Genomic DNA, 14,791 nt, shown 5'->3' on the forward strand with positions numbered 1-14,791 from the left:
AAAAACTTGACTATCTGAATCCTTTTCTTCGGAGTACATAGGGTAAGTTGAAGCCGATGGAAAGATGTAAAAAGAACAACTCAGGCTTTTTTGGGTAAAGGATAGTATTGTAAAGATACAACCAACTGTAAAACAGTGTTGCTGATAATCCAAGGTTAGGGCAGAAAGCCTCTCTGAAGCCGAATGTTAGAGGACTGGACCTCGCTGCTGGGGAACTAAGCCTGTGTTCTGCTGCTCAGAAGTCGTACTGTCCTTCTTCTCCAGCTCCTGTTCTTGTCTGTCTGCCTCTCTCTTAGCCGCCTCCACACCTTCCTCACATACACTGCCTGACATGATTGCCCAAGCCGTTCTCTTCACCACCGCCTTGCAGTTCCATCTACCATCCATTTGACTGTATCTATGTGAGTCTGTCTGTTCAAATTCTCTAGAGATGCTGGGAGGGATTGGGGGCAGGAGGAGAAGGGGACGACAGAGGAGGAGAAGGGGATGACAGAGGAGGAGATGGCTGGATGGCATCACTGACTCGATGGACATGAGTCTGAGTGAACTCCAGGAGTTGGTGATGGACAGGGAGGCCTGGCGCGCTGCGATTCATGGGGTCACAAAGAGTCGGACACGACTGAGCGGCTGAACTGAACTGATGTGAGTCTCTCTGTTCAAATTCTCTAGAGAGGTAGAACATAATACTGGTTTAGTTCAGTCTAAAGCATTGGTGTCCATAGCCTGAGCGTCTCCCTAGTCCATTTAGCTGTGGGAGATGTTAATATGGTAAGTGCTGTTTCTTTCAGAGGTTTCGCTTGGGCTAACTGCATGTGCCTAGCATATTAGTATTTGTTGAATACAAAAGTGAATATTCAAGTGATTGATAAGGAAGCTTTACAGAATTTTTTGTACAGAATAAATAGAGTTTCATCATTTTTCATAACAAGCACCTGATATATTATTTGCCTAAAATGTGCCAGGTTTAATTTAGTTCTGAAGGTAGCTTATTTGCCTTGTTAGAGTTTCAGATGTTACCTTCCTTAATACCTAATACTGTTGGAGGGTAGTTGTACGTTCAGGAGAGTCAACTCATTTCAGCAAATAGTTATTTGACTTTGTGTGAGGCACTCTTCTACATGCTTGGGAACAACACAGGTGAATGTTCCTGCTTACAGTTGTGGGAACTAGCTAGTGAACAAGTGAAATTTATAAAGTAGCACATAGTGATTCATGTCATAGAGAAAAGGGAAATAGGAAAGGGGGTTGGGCAGATTGGGATTGGAAGCAGGACACTTGTTTTAAAAAAAGAACAGGGAACTCCTAACTGAAGTGACGTTTGAGTAGAGATCCAAAGAAAATGAGAGCCATTCATGTATGTAGAGAAAGAACTTCCCAAGCAAAAAAAATGCTTGGGAAACAGGCGCAGCGGCCCTAAGACAAGAGTGTTTACCATGTTCAGAGAACAGCAAAGAAACCAGCTTGGCTGGAGTGGAAGTAAGCAAGGAGAGATGAAAGAAATGGAGGTGAGAGAGAGGTAGCCAGGGATCAGGTCATATATAGACCATTGCAATGTCGTCAACATTTCTTGGAGCTAGGAATTCATTGGAAGGTTTTTGAACCGAAGGTATTGTGTGATCAGATGCTAGGAAGAGGCTTCTGGGTGAGTTCTTGGTGGTCCAGTGGTTAGGACTCTGCACTTCTGTTATAGGGGCACAGGTTTGATCCCTGGTTGGGGAACTAAGATCCCATATGCAGAGTGGTGTGGCAAAAAAAAAATAATTTAAAAAAAAAAGCTTCTGACTGCTTTGTTGAAAATAGATGAGAAGTTTCAGGAAAGAGCAGGCTGAGTAGGACTTGGATCTGAGGGTATTTTCCAAGCAGAGTTCAGGGTCTGCCAGTAGAGTCCACGTGGAGCTGGAAGGAGTCTAGGATGACTCCCAAGGGTTCCACCTGAGCAAGTGGGAGAATTCTCCAGCACCACAGTTCAAAGGCACCAATTCTTTGGTGCTCTGCCTTCTTTACAGTCCAGCTCTCACAATCAAATGTGACCACTGAGAAGACCACAGCCTTGACTATACGGACCTTTGTTGGCAGAGTGAGGTCTCTGCTTGTCAACACTGTCTAGGTTTATCATCACTTTCCTGCCAAGAAGCAATCGTTTTCTGATCTCATGGCTGCAGTCACCATCCGCAGTGATTCTGGAGCCCAAGAAGAGGAAATCTGTCACAATTTCCACCCTTTCTCCTTCTATTTGCCACGCAGGAGTGGGGCCAGATGGCATGATCAGAATTTTTTTAATATTTAAGCAGGCTCTTTCACTCTCCTCCTTCACTCTCAAGAGTCTCTTTAGTTCCTCTTCCCTTTCTGCCACTAGAGGGGTATCATCCACATTTCTGAGGTTCTCAGTGTTTCTCCTGCCTACCTTGATTCTAGCTTGTGACTCATCCAGCCTGGCATTCTCATGATGTGCTCAGCATATAGGTTAAGCAGGGTGGCAGGAGACAGTTTTGTGGGCCTCTAAAAACGTAAGAAATAGTCTTAGCTCGTGGTCTGTAGTCTATGGTCATACTTTGCTGCTCCCTGCTTTCTAGGGTCGGGGGGGTTTGCTATGTGTCCTGTGAGATCTTAGTTCCTGGAGCAGGGATTGAACTTGGGCCCTTGACAGTGAAAGCAGTCCTAACTACTGGACCTCCAGGAATTCCCACTGCCCCCTGCTTTATACTGGAAGTCCTTAGCAGAAGCTCTGGACAAATAATTTGCATGGAGTCCTTAGTTTTTTTTAAGTATCATTTTTAATAGTACATGGATATAGTGCAGAATTCAAATAATTGTATGTAAAGTAAACCTCCCTACCCTGTCCACTATCCTGTCCCTCTCCCTGGAATGCATCATTAATACCAGTTTCTTGTATATTTAGGAAGTTTTTCTGTGATAGGATGAACCTGAATGTACATATGCTCTCAATCTTAAATTTATCTAGGTTCTTTTTCCTTTAGGTCAGAACTATGAAATGTAATAAGTAATACTTGTACCACTTCGACGTTCTTGCCTTCATGTCCAAATCCAGCCGTCTTCACTGCCTGCTCTGCAGTAATGGGTCTGGACCTTGTAAATACCGCTGCCTTGCCAGCAGGTACAGTGAAAAGCTTTGTCAGTAGAGGCTGCTGTTGACACAGGAGGGGCCAGGGCCTGCTTCTGGGTCCAGTGTACCTCTCCAGCAGGCGCTTGCGGCACGTGGCCTCCACCCTTGTGCAGCACCTGGCTTCAGCAGTACTTCTTGGCCAGCAGCACTTAGCACCCCCACATGGAAGGCTTCCTCTGGTGCCCCCAAAGTTTCTCAGCAAAGTGCTCCATACACCTTCTTGGGCTGCAGCTCTTTTCTTTAGCCAACCTTTGTTGTCCACGGCTGTCCCTTCTCTCTTGAGGTCCAGAGCTCAGTCCTGGGGTCGGTCCTTTGGGTGCTCTGTTGCACCCTAATGTGAAAAGCCAGTAGGCTATTCCCTGTGTCGATCTTAGAAATCTCGTTTCATACTAACTAATCCTTGTTACTCCAATTGCCTATTACAGTAAATAACTCTTAATAGTAAACTCCCCAAGTTACTAGGTGGTTTCTGTCTCCCACTTGGACTCTGATACAGTACTTAAAACCTTTCTGATTACAAAATATTAGATACAAAATCAGACAAGAAGATAGCTCTTCTCACCTTCTAGTAATCTCACCCTCCAGAGCAGTTATTCATGTGGTAATGCTAAACTAATTTTATATTTTAAATATAAAACAGGTTCTTGTAAAACAAAAAACAGTACAAAAAGGGAAAAAGGAATGCCTTCCTATCCCTTTGCTAGTCATTTAAAATAGTTCCGCTTTTAAAATTTTTCTTGTATATTCTTTGCAGAAATTCTTAATGCATCTAGAGACATGAGAGTATATTTTTTAAACGAATAGAATCATACCATATATACAGTACCTATGTTCTGTGGTAGAAATAAAAATTAGTATAAGAGAATGGTTGTTGTCCAGCTTACACTAGCATTGTGAATTTGAAATGGCCTTCTAGTCATTTAGAACACTCCACTGATTAACTAATAGTGAAATTTTGGACACAGGCACAGATGTAGACATTGACATCAGATGTCATACCTTGAACAATATAAAGTCACTGACAAAATATGTTCTAGAGCAAAGTGGATACATAAGATTTTAAGGCCATCATAAATGTATACGTTGGATTCTCAAACATCTAAAAAAAAGTTGATACTTAATATTCTTGAAAATGCAGATTTAGCTAATTTCCAATAATGCTAAATTCTAAACTATACTTTCTGCTACTACAATAAGCGCTGAATCAAAGGCCTCTAGAATACGAGCATTTGCCCTAAATCCTATTTCTTCTGCAGTAGATAAAAAGAAGGTATACATAAACCCTGCCATACTAAATTAAATGTACAAAAACAGACACTACAAGGATTAAGGAATATCTCTTGTTGCACCTATGTGTGAAACTGACGCAGTCCTTAAATTAGCCATTTTGTAATAACTTGAATACGCCTTTCATATTGTGGCTTTATGATGGATACACCATTCTCCCCACCCCTCCCTGTGGCTTTGTTACCTGTTTACCATAGTTAGCCTGAAAGCCTTATATGACCTGAGTAATGAAGAGTTGGATGTGTAAATTTGATTAAAGGTCTGATCTTTGATTGGGGAGGATCATTTAGGGACTTCAGAGTCACTGGTAATACTCTGTTTCTTAAGCTCAGTAATGGGTAAGCAGGCTGTTTGGGTTTTTTTATATTACATGCTTTATGCATTTTACTCTTTTGTATGCAGCATTTAATAAGTTTTTGGATAATTAATATATCCAAAATTTTATCCAACAGTTTTTAGAATCATTGACAAAAATTTTCTTGATTTAGTGGATTTTAGCTAATAGTTTCCTGAATGATTGGAGAGAATGGCAGTATCCATTTCCAGAAAAGGGTGAAATGTTTAGACTGAGGGTGCTTTTTTATTGTGGCAGTAAGCAGTGTAATGTCTTCTGCATCCAGGAGCCAACTTAACATGTTAAGTTTCATGAGGCTTGGCAGCCGTAACACACATTGACTCAAAGACTTGACTGTTGTGGCCTGAACTTTGATACATTCTTTGAAATGCCTGGAAATAGTTAACTCTTGCAAGTTAGGCAGGTTGTCCAGTGTTTGAAAGAAGTTTCTGTATCCTTCCTCTGTAATCTTGTGGTTCATTGAAAAATCAAGATGCTTGAGTTTCTGGAAACCTCCATTGATTGCTACCTTGGCTATAAATACAAAAGCAAAATATTTATGAGAACAGAATCATAGGGACTTCAATTTTAATACTGGTAGGCTAGATTATTTGAATGCACCTCTTCTCCCACCATCACTTAAAAATATCACTTTTTTATTATTTTTAATAAAAAAATAATATATTAGATTTACTTCTAATTGAAGTAGTAAAGATTAATAAATTACATTTTTTTAAACTATATTTTTACTTTAAATGTAAGAACATAGATTAAAAACAAAAGTGATACATCTCTAAATAACTGGTGTGGCAAAAAAATGAACAACTAAAATTAGAAAATATTTTGAACTGAATAAAAATATGACACTAGTGAGAGAGAGCTAAAGCCAAAGTTAGTGCTCTAAGTATCCACCTCAGGACATTAGGATATTAAAAGGAATGAAAGAATAAATTTAGAACAAAAATAAAAAGCAAACGATATCCAAAGAAAGTACCAGGGGATATTAGAGGCAAAGGCAGAGATAAATGAAAAATTTGTAGGGAAAAAGGCACAGGAGAACATCCTGCGTAGGATTCTGTGACATATTTTCAAAATGGGTAAAATTAATCTATGGTGAAAGAAAGCAGTATAGTGGTCACCTTTGAGGATGGGGAATGTAGTGTCAGAAGGGACACAAAGGAAGCTTCTGTAATGTAATAATCTATAGTAACCTAATGAGTAATTGTTACCCAAGTATAAGTAACAAGACTGTTCACTTGAAAATCCATTAAGCTGTATACTTAGATTTTGTACTTTTCTTTATGTGTATTAATTTTCAATTAAAAAAAAAAAGTATATGCTGGGCTGGATGAAGCACAAGCTGGAATCAAGATTCCCAGGAGAAATATCAATAACCTTAGATGCAGATGACACCACCCTTATGGCAGAGAGCGAAGAAGAACTACAGAGCCTCTTGAAAGTGAAAGAGGAGAGTGAAAAAGTTAGCTTAAAACTCAACATTCAGAAAACAGATCATGGCATCCGATCCCATCACTTCATGGCAAATAGATGGGGAAACAGTGAGGGACTTTATTTTTTCTGGGCTCCAAAATCACTGCTGATGGGGATTGCAACCATGAAATTAAAAGAGGCTTGCTCCTTGGAAGAAAAGTTATGACCAACCTAGACAGCATATTCAAAAGCAGAGATATTACTTTGCCAACAAAGATCCGTCTAGTCAAAGCTATGGTTTTTCCAGTGGTTATGGATGTGAGAGTTGGCCTATAAAGAAAGCTGGGAGCCGAAGACTTGATGCTTTTGAACTGTGGTGTTGGAGAAGACTCTTGAGAGTCCCTTGGACTGCAAGGAGATCCAACCAGTCCATCCTAAAGGAAATCAGTCCTGAATATTCATTGGAAGGACTGATGCTGAAGCTGAAACTCCAATACTTTGGCCACCTGACGCAAAGAACTGACTCATTGGAAAAGACCCTGATGCTGGGAATGATTGAAGGCAGGAGGAGAAGGGGACGACAAAGGATGAGATGGCTGGATGGCATCACCAACTCGATGGGCATGAGTCTGAGTAAACTCTGGGAGTTGGCGATGGACAGGGAGGCCTGGAGTGCTGCAGTTATGGATTCACAACTGAATGACGCGACTGAACTGACTGACTGATAAAAAGGAGTATACGGAGGGTATGTGGCCAGCCGTCTGAAACGCTGTGGGTTAAGAGTGGACTTGAAGGTTTGTATAGTCTCAAACAGGAGGCTATCTTTTACTCCCAAATCTGAAAAGAATGAACCAAAAATCCACAGAACATTAGAGGGAACATTATGATAGAGAAAATGAGGAAGTGGGAAATGGGTTGAACATTTTTAGAGAGGAAAATGTTTTTATAGACATTTTGCAGCAGAAAGCTTGAGTAGTACCACTGGCCTTCATGTGAGCTGAGTTCATCTGAGGGTTAGCTCACCAATTTCCACCACGCTGTCATCATCCAAAGTCTTGAAAAACTGGAGAACTTGGAGACACTGAAGATGCTGACACTGCTGGACAATCAGTTTGGCCATTTGATGAATCCCATCCCCAGTGGGAAGGATCAATTCTTCCAAGTTATTTAAAGAACCTAAAGCGTAGGCTAATCAGAAGAGACAAAAAAAAAAAAAAAAAAAAAACAACTATGTTCTGTGTTTCCAAATAATTGTAATCCAAAGTGTCAAAACCCTATACATTTTAGGAGGTTCCGTGTAGCATAGAGGCTGGAGAAAGGGGTCAGCCTACACCTTAATCTTCATTGCTGCCTCTAGAGAACCAATCCTCCGTCCTTCCCCAATCAGCCTCCTGCCCTGGAGTCCAGAAGTTCAGAATGAACTTCACATCCCTCCCCATTTCCTTTTTTTTTTTTTCAAACCATGGGACTGTCAAAGAATTCCCAACTATCCTCTTTCAGACCAAAGCTTCTGCTGGACTGTTTCTATTAATGCTAGCTCCTCAATGCTTTTAGCCCCCTTCCTTTCTGTGATGCTGTCATCCTCAGCGATTTCTCGCACTAACCTCACAATCCACCACTCTCATAACTTGTCTTTTCACTTTGATCCCTCCTGAGCATGGTCCAGTTTAGATCACTTGATCCCCAGAAAGTTCTCTGCTTCTGCTGCCTCATACCTGGACATGTTTTGAACACTTCCTAGCATAAAACAATGTAGCAGGCTTTTCCTTTCGCTGTCCCAGTTCTTGCATCAGCTATTTCTCCAAGGACCCTGGTTCCTTTTAGGGAGGCCAATATTTAGAAGTCAAGATCTGGGTAGTTGGTATGCTCATTACTACTAGGGTACTTTTGAGTCTCTCTGTTGACTGAGCTGAGAGATGTATATATATGTTATGTATAGTGAGATATACAGATATGCCCATAACTATCTATATAGGTTAAAAACCATGAGTCCACACCAGTATTTCCAATTCTAATTTAAGACCTCAAATTTCCTTCTAGCCTCCCCTTTCAATATTTGTGGGCTTCCCTATTGGCTCAGACAGTAAAGAATCCAGCTGCAATGCAGGAGACCCAGGTTCAATCCTGGGGTCGAGGAAGACCCCCTGGAGAAGAAAATGGCCACCCCCTTGGCCCCTGGTCTGGCCTCTGCAGCCCCAGCCCCCATGCCCCTCCCCTATACACACAGCTGCCTCCAAAAGATGGAGAAGGGAAAAAGAAGAGATCCAGGTGCTCCTTAAGTGTGCTGAAGTTTGATAGCACTCCTGCTATATGCTTCTCATCTCTACTGACTATCCTTATATTTTCCTGTGTTAAAAATAAGACAACAAGCTCCATATCACCAAACCATGACTCAGTTCTGGCTCCCCAGAAATGGAATCTTAAACTAGTCCATCAGGAACGGACCAATCAGCATCTGCCATCCCCATCACCTAAAGGAAAGTAACCTTGTGATGACTGATGGACATTTTTGCCTACTTTACCTCACCTGTCACTGCTCCCTTCTGCTTATAAAAGTCTTTCATTTTGTACAGCTCCTCAGAGCTCCCTTCTGTCTGCTAGAGTGAAGGCTGTCCAATTCAGAAACATTTTTGTTTAAAAAAAAATCTTAATTTTTAAAAATATGCTTATCTTCTAAGACCTGTTAGAAATTTTTACAGAGCATATATTGTTATTATAATCATAAAAAAATAAATAGAAAGGTAGTTTCTATAGTTATCATTTTGTTAAGTCTCGGTGTTCACATAGAGTGTTCGTAACCTTAAAAGGTAGTTTTCCCCATATTCTGGAAAACTTTGAAACAACAGGCATTTAACTTGTTTGGGATGGATAACTGGCAATGAAATTGCATAGTGCTCTGGTTGTTCATTGGAAGGACTGATGTTGAAGCTGAAACTCCAATACTTAGGCCACCTGATGTGAAGAGCTGACTCATTTGAAAAGATCCTGATGCTGGGAAAGACTGAAGGCAGGAGGAGAAGGGGACGACAGAGGATGAGATAGTTGGATGGCATCACTGACTCAATGGACATGGGTTTGGGTAGACTCTGGGAGTTGGTGATGGATAGGGAGGCCTGGCATGCTGTGGTTCATGGGGTCGCAAAGAGTTGGACACGACTGAGCGACTGAACTGATGATGAAACACATATTCTAAGAAATGAATTGCTTCAAGAACATTGCTTTGAAAGACATAAAGTGAAATCAAGGAATTTGGAGCGTAAAGTTGAGCAGCGCTATCCCTCCCCCCTAATGACCAAGGGCAGCTAAAACATATTGTAATTTATTATAGCTAATGCAAAATAGAAGGATTTTGTGGAGGGAAAGAATCAAGAGTAAGTAAAAGGCACTGTGTTATAAACATACCAAATTTTTCAGCTGTTTCCTTATCTGGAATATATTGGAACCGAAGGTTTAATATCTTCAGAGAAATAAAATTTGGCAAAACAATGACTATAAAAGGGAAAATTAAAATTTAGTTATGTCAGCTACATTTCTTACACCAAAAAGTAATGTATTTATAAAGAGTATAAAGGGGCTTCCCTAGTAGCTCAGTTGGTAAAGAATCCGCCTGCAATGTGGGAAATCTGGGTTCGATCCCTAGGTTGAAAAGATCCCCGGAAGGAGGGCATGGCAACCTGCTCCAGTATTCTTCCCTGGAGAATCCCCGTGGACAGAGGAGCTTGGCAGGCTGCAGCCCATGGGGTCACAAAGAGTCAGACACGACTGAGCGACTAAGCACGGCAAAGAGTGTTTCAAAAGTGATAGAAATTACTATAATTCAGATTGAATTGATTAGTATGACTTAACTAGATAACACAAATCTTTACTCAGGAAACAGTTCTCATTACTAGAAATGTTTAAACATCTGTCTGTTAAGGAAACAAATATACCTTATTTGAAAATTCATTTATGATCAGATATCTATTGCAGTGGTTTTGTTCTCTGCCATCAAATGCATGTTTTTAAATTTGACTATGATTCTGTCCACAAAAGCATCTTAAACCAAAATTTTACAATTATAGCTCTTACCAAATGGGTTGGCATTAAAACAGTGTCCAGATAACTTAATTTCTTCAAGTTTCTTGCGGGAAGCAAGTGCAGTCACAAGAGATTCAAAATCCGAAAAGCTATTACATTCCAGATGGAAAACTTGGAGGTTTGGAGAATTCTCAACTAATCTGACTGTCAGATAAAATATCAGATTTCAGAAATCAGAGATTGAAAAGTTCTATCTGAATTAACCATATAAAATTAATAAAATTAATTTATTGTTTCAGCAATAGTTAGTTGAAATAAGGCATCATGATGTAACGACTCGGGCTTAGGTTCAGGTTCCGTAACTAACTGATGTGCTATGTGAACTGTTACTGACCCTCTCTGTGGATCCATTTTCTCCTCCATATAATGCATTGACTCAGCTTTAGTATCCTAATGTCTCTAGTTTGCACGTGACGCTTACACTATAGAAACACTACACAAGGAAACATAAAGTCAGTGACAAGTCTGAAGCAAAACCTAAATTTGATGAAAAAATTGCTGAGAAATATAAGAAAACGACTACTTCCAGCCTCAGCTACAAGGTTTCTTTGCGTGCAGATCTGCATGTCGGTTCACTGGAGATTTGTCTTTCTTCACGCAGTCTCTAGTGTTTCGTCTGTGTTAAACTAAGGAACTGAGGATGCCTACATCACCTTGCTAAATGACGTTTAAGAAAGATAGCTGTACAGCTTGTTCATTAACCAAGAGAATAGGCTGGTGGGAAACAGGGAAGTGCTTCTGATTACTACTAATCAGCCGGTTTCCTTCCTTCTGATCTGGTAGATCGCTAAGTGGCAATGTAAGAGCGACTTGAAAACAGAGTAAGAGAACTCTGCAAACTACTTTTGGAGAGGCAGTATGCTCTGCTTAAGAGCTCAGACTTAAGAGTTAGAATTCCTGTGTTTGAATTGCAAATTTACCATTTCCTTTTCTGGGTGACCTCAAGCAAATTAATTAATTTCTATAACTCCATTTTCCTATGTAAAATGATTACTTTACCTTGTAGAATGGGTATGAAGGTTAAGTGTGTTAATGTTTATAAAGTGCTAGAATAATTCATAGCATGTAGTAAAGGCTCAATCACAAATAGCTCTCTGCTTTTTTAATAACAATGAGCACTGTCCCCACAATTTACCTTGGTTATAGGTTACACCCTCAGACCTTCAACTCTTAATTATTGGCCAGGTAGCTTTTCCAGATGATAAGTAAATCAAAGTGCCACACTTACCTAATTTGGAAGAACTGCACTTAGATGAAATTTGGATCAATAATTTCTCCATATGGTGGAGATTTAGGAATTCTTCAGAAATGACTGAAAAAACATCTTGTTGCAGATTCACAGACAGTTCTTTCAGGCACAAGAATTTGTCCAAACTAAGAAAGAGTTGGTCTAGAAAGCAGCACACAGTTTCCCATTATTAATTTAAAGAGTTCCAAATGGAAATTTTCAAACTCTCATTTTGATTCATCAAGCTATTTTCATATTTTCAAATGAAAACTTTTCACATACCATAAGACATTCTTTTTTAGGAAGCACATATATGAAAATAATGCTTTTTGTAGCATTTACCAGTATGTTGACTGAAAAAATGTATGCACAACCTAAAAGTATGAGAATTATTTTATTCAGTGGACTTTCTTAGGGCTTCAAGTCTGGGAGGCAACATCTCAAGCAAGCCTAAGAAAATTGCTCCAAGGAGATTAGGGGGAAGCAGTTTTCCAACAAAGGGCAAAAGATTGCTGTCAATAAAAGAAAGCCAGATGTCTCCAGGAATTTGCCGCTTTTCTGTGTATGAGAAGATGCAACAGTCTGGGCTCACTGAAATCATTCCTTTGATATGCACTTCGGCTATCTGGAGCTAGCATCCTGTGTTTTCTCATCCTGAGTTTCCTCAAGCTGCACCTTTGGGGTGGCTGCAACCTAATGACTGCTAGATGGTAGGTCTTTGTTTCCTTCCTGACTTTCCTCAGGGCCCACCCTCATGGGTGTAATTGCAATTGCTGATGACTATAACATCCTTTGTTTACTGATATGGCAGGCAATATTTTATTTCTTATCTACTGTATAAAAGTCCTGTATTACACTCTGGATTCAGAAAAATGAGACCATCTCAATGAATGGGGCTCAGACAACTGAATTTCTCCATGCAAAAGAAGTTCGACGACCGCCATACGAAATTAGCTCAAAATGAATCAACTACCTAAATTTGAGAGCGAAAACCGTATAACACCTTAGAAGAAAAGATGACTTTGGATTTGACTGTGGATTCTTTTTCTTTCGTTCGCCCCCGCCCTGACAGTGGATTCTTGATATGCTATCTAGAGCATTAGCACAAAAGAAAAATAGACAAATTTGACTTAGTGGGAATTTGAAACTTTACAGATTGAAGGACATTACCAAGACAGTGAAAAGGGAACTCTATAGGAGAAAATACTTTATACACCACATGCCAACAAAAATTATATGTAATTGCACTATGATTATATAATATATATAATTATATATTCATATAATGAATATATTCTTTCCCAAAGAAAGGCAATGCCAAAGAATGCTCAAACTACCACACAATTGCACTCATCTCACACACTAGTAAAGTAATGCTCAAAATTCTCCAAGCCAGGCTTCAACAGTATGTGAACCGTGAACTTCCAGATGTTCAAGCTGGATTTAGAAAAGGCAGAGGAACCAGAGATCAAATTGCCAACATCCATTGCATTATCAAAAAAGCAAGAGAGTTCCAGAAAAACGTCTATTTCTGCTTTAATGACTATGCCAAAGCGTTAGACTGTGTGGATCACAACAAACTGTGGAAAATTCTGAAAGAGATGGGAATACCAGACCACCCGACCTACCTCTTGAGAAATCTGTATGCAGGTCAGGAAGCAACAGTTAGAACTGGAGCAACAGACTGGTTCCAAATCGGGAAAGGAGTACCTCAAGGCTGTATATTGTCACCCTGCTTATTTAACTTATATGCAGAGTACATCATGAGAAATGCTGGGCTGGATGAAGCACAAGCTGGAATCAAGATTGCCAGGAGAAATATCAATAACCTTAGATGCAGATGACACCACCCTTATGGCAGAAAGTGAAGAAGAACTAAAGAGCCTCTGGATAAAAGTAAAAGAGGAGAGTGAAAAAGTTGGCTTAAAACTCAACATTCAGAAAACTAACACCAAGGCATTTGTTCCCATCTCTTCATGGCAAATAGATGGGAAAACAGTGGAAACAGTGGGAGACTTTATTTTGGGGGCCTCCAAAATCACTGCAGATGGGGACTGCAGCCATGAAATTTAAAAAGGCTTGCTCCTTGGAAGGAAAATTATGACCAACCTAGACAGCATATTAAAAAGCAGAGACAAAAAAATAAATAAAAAGCAGAGACATTACTTTACCAACAAAGATCTGTCTAAGTCCAGTTAGTCGCTCAGTCATGTCTGACTCTTTGGCAACCCATGAACTGCAGCATGCCAGGCCTCCCTGTCCATCGCCAACTCCCAGAGTTTACTCAAACTCAAGTCCATTGAGTCAGTGATGCCATCGAACCATCTCATCCTCTCGTCTCCTTCTCCTCTGGCGCACTGCAGTCCATGGGGTTGCAGGTGTGCACAAGGTTTGTTTGAGCCCTCTGAGTGTTTATGGCGCGATGGGGTTTGAGTCTAAACGCGATTTCGCCCCTCCTCCCCTCTTGCTGGGGCTTCTCCTTTGCTCTTGGACATAGGGTATCTCTTCAGAGCTGCTCGAGTGGCTCCGCACAGCTGCTGTGCCGCTGCCGCTCTAGTGACTACCATCTTGCTGAGGCTTCTCTAGCCGCCTAGTCAAGGCTATGGTTTTTCCAGTGCTCATGTATGGATGTGAGAGTTGGACTATAAAGAAAACTGAGCACCGCAGAATTGATGCTTTTGATCTGTGGTGTTGGAGAAGACTCTTGAGAGAGTCTTCTCTCCCTTGGACTGCAAGGAGATCCAACCAGCTCATCCTAAAGGACATCAGTCCTGAATATTCATTGGAAGGACTGATGCTGAAGCTGAAACTCCAACACTTTGGCCACCTGATGCGAAGAACTGACTCACTGGAAAAGACCCTGATGCTGGGAAAGATTGAAGGCAGGAGAAGAAGGGGATGACAGAAGATGAGATGGTTGGATGGCATCACTGATTCAATGGACATGAGTTTGAGTAAACTCCAGGAGTTGGTGATGGACAGAGAGGCCTGGCATGCTGCAGTCCATGGGGTTACAAAGAGTTGGACATGACTGAGCAACTGAACTGAACTGATATATTCATAACACATTATGAATATACAATTATACAATGAACTTATATAACTCAAAAAGACAACACAATTTTAAAAATGGGCAAAGGAACAAACAACCCAACCTGAAAATGAGCAGGAGACCTCAAGAGACATTTCTCCAAAGAAGACATATAGATAGCTAACAAGCACATAAGATGCTCAAAATCACTGATCACTAGAGAATGTGAATCAAAGCTATAATGAGGTATCACCTCACAGTGGTCAGAATGACTATCAT

The 14,791-nt window shown here is 40.5% G+C and overlaps 1 protein-coding gene across 1 annotated transcript in view; it reads right to left on the bottom strand.

The window, feature by feature from the left end:
• Positions 2,758 to 14,791, bottom strand: part of NAIP (NLR family apoptosis inhibitory protein) — a 42,956-nt gene continuing 30,922 nt past the window's right edge. Inside the window, exons 11-15 of the mRNA XM_005694594.3 lie at positions 11,482 to 11,643; positions 10,245 to 10,397; positions 9,579 to 9,665; positions 7,200 to 7,364; positions 2,758 to 5,279 (exon numbers count right to left, since the gene is read on the bottom strand). Coding sequence (XP_005694651.2) covers positions 4,906 to 5,279; positions 7,200 to 7,364; positions 9,579 to 9,665; positions 10,245 to 10,397; positions 11,482 to 11,643 — 941 coding nt within the window. The 3' untranslated portion in view covers positions 2,758 to 4,905. The remainder of the gene's footprint in view (positions 5,280 to 7,199; positions 7,365 to 9,578; positions 9,666 to 10,244; positions 10,398 to 11,481; positions 11,644 to 14,791) is intronic.

Source organism: Capra hircus, chromosome 20 (assembly GCF_001704415.2).
Source record: "Capra hircus breed San Clemente chromosome 20, ASM170441v1, whole genome shotgun sequence".
Taxonomy (NCBI): domain Eukaryota; kingdom Metazoa; phylum Chordata; class Mammalia; order Artiodactyla; family Bovidae; genus Capra; species Capra hircus.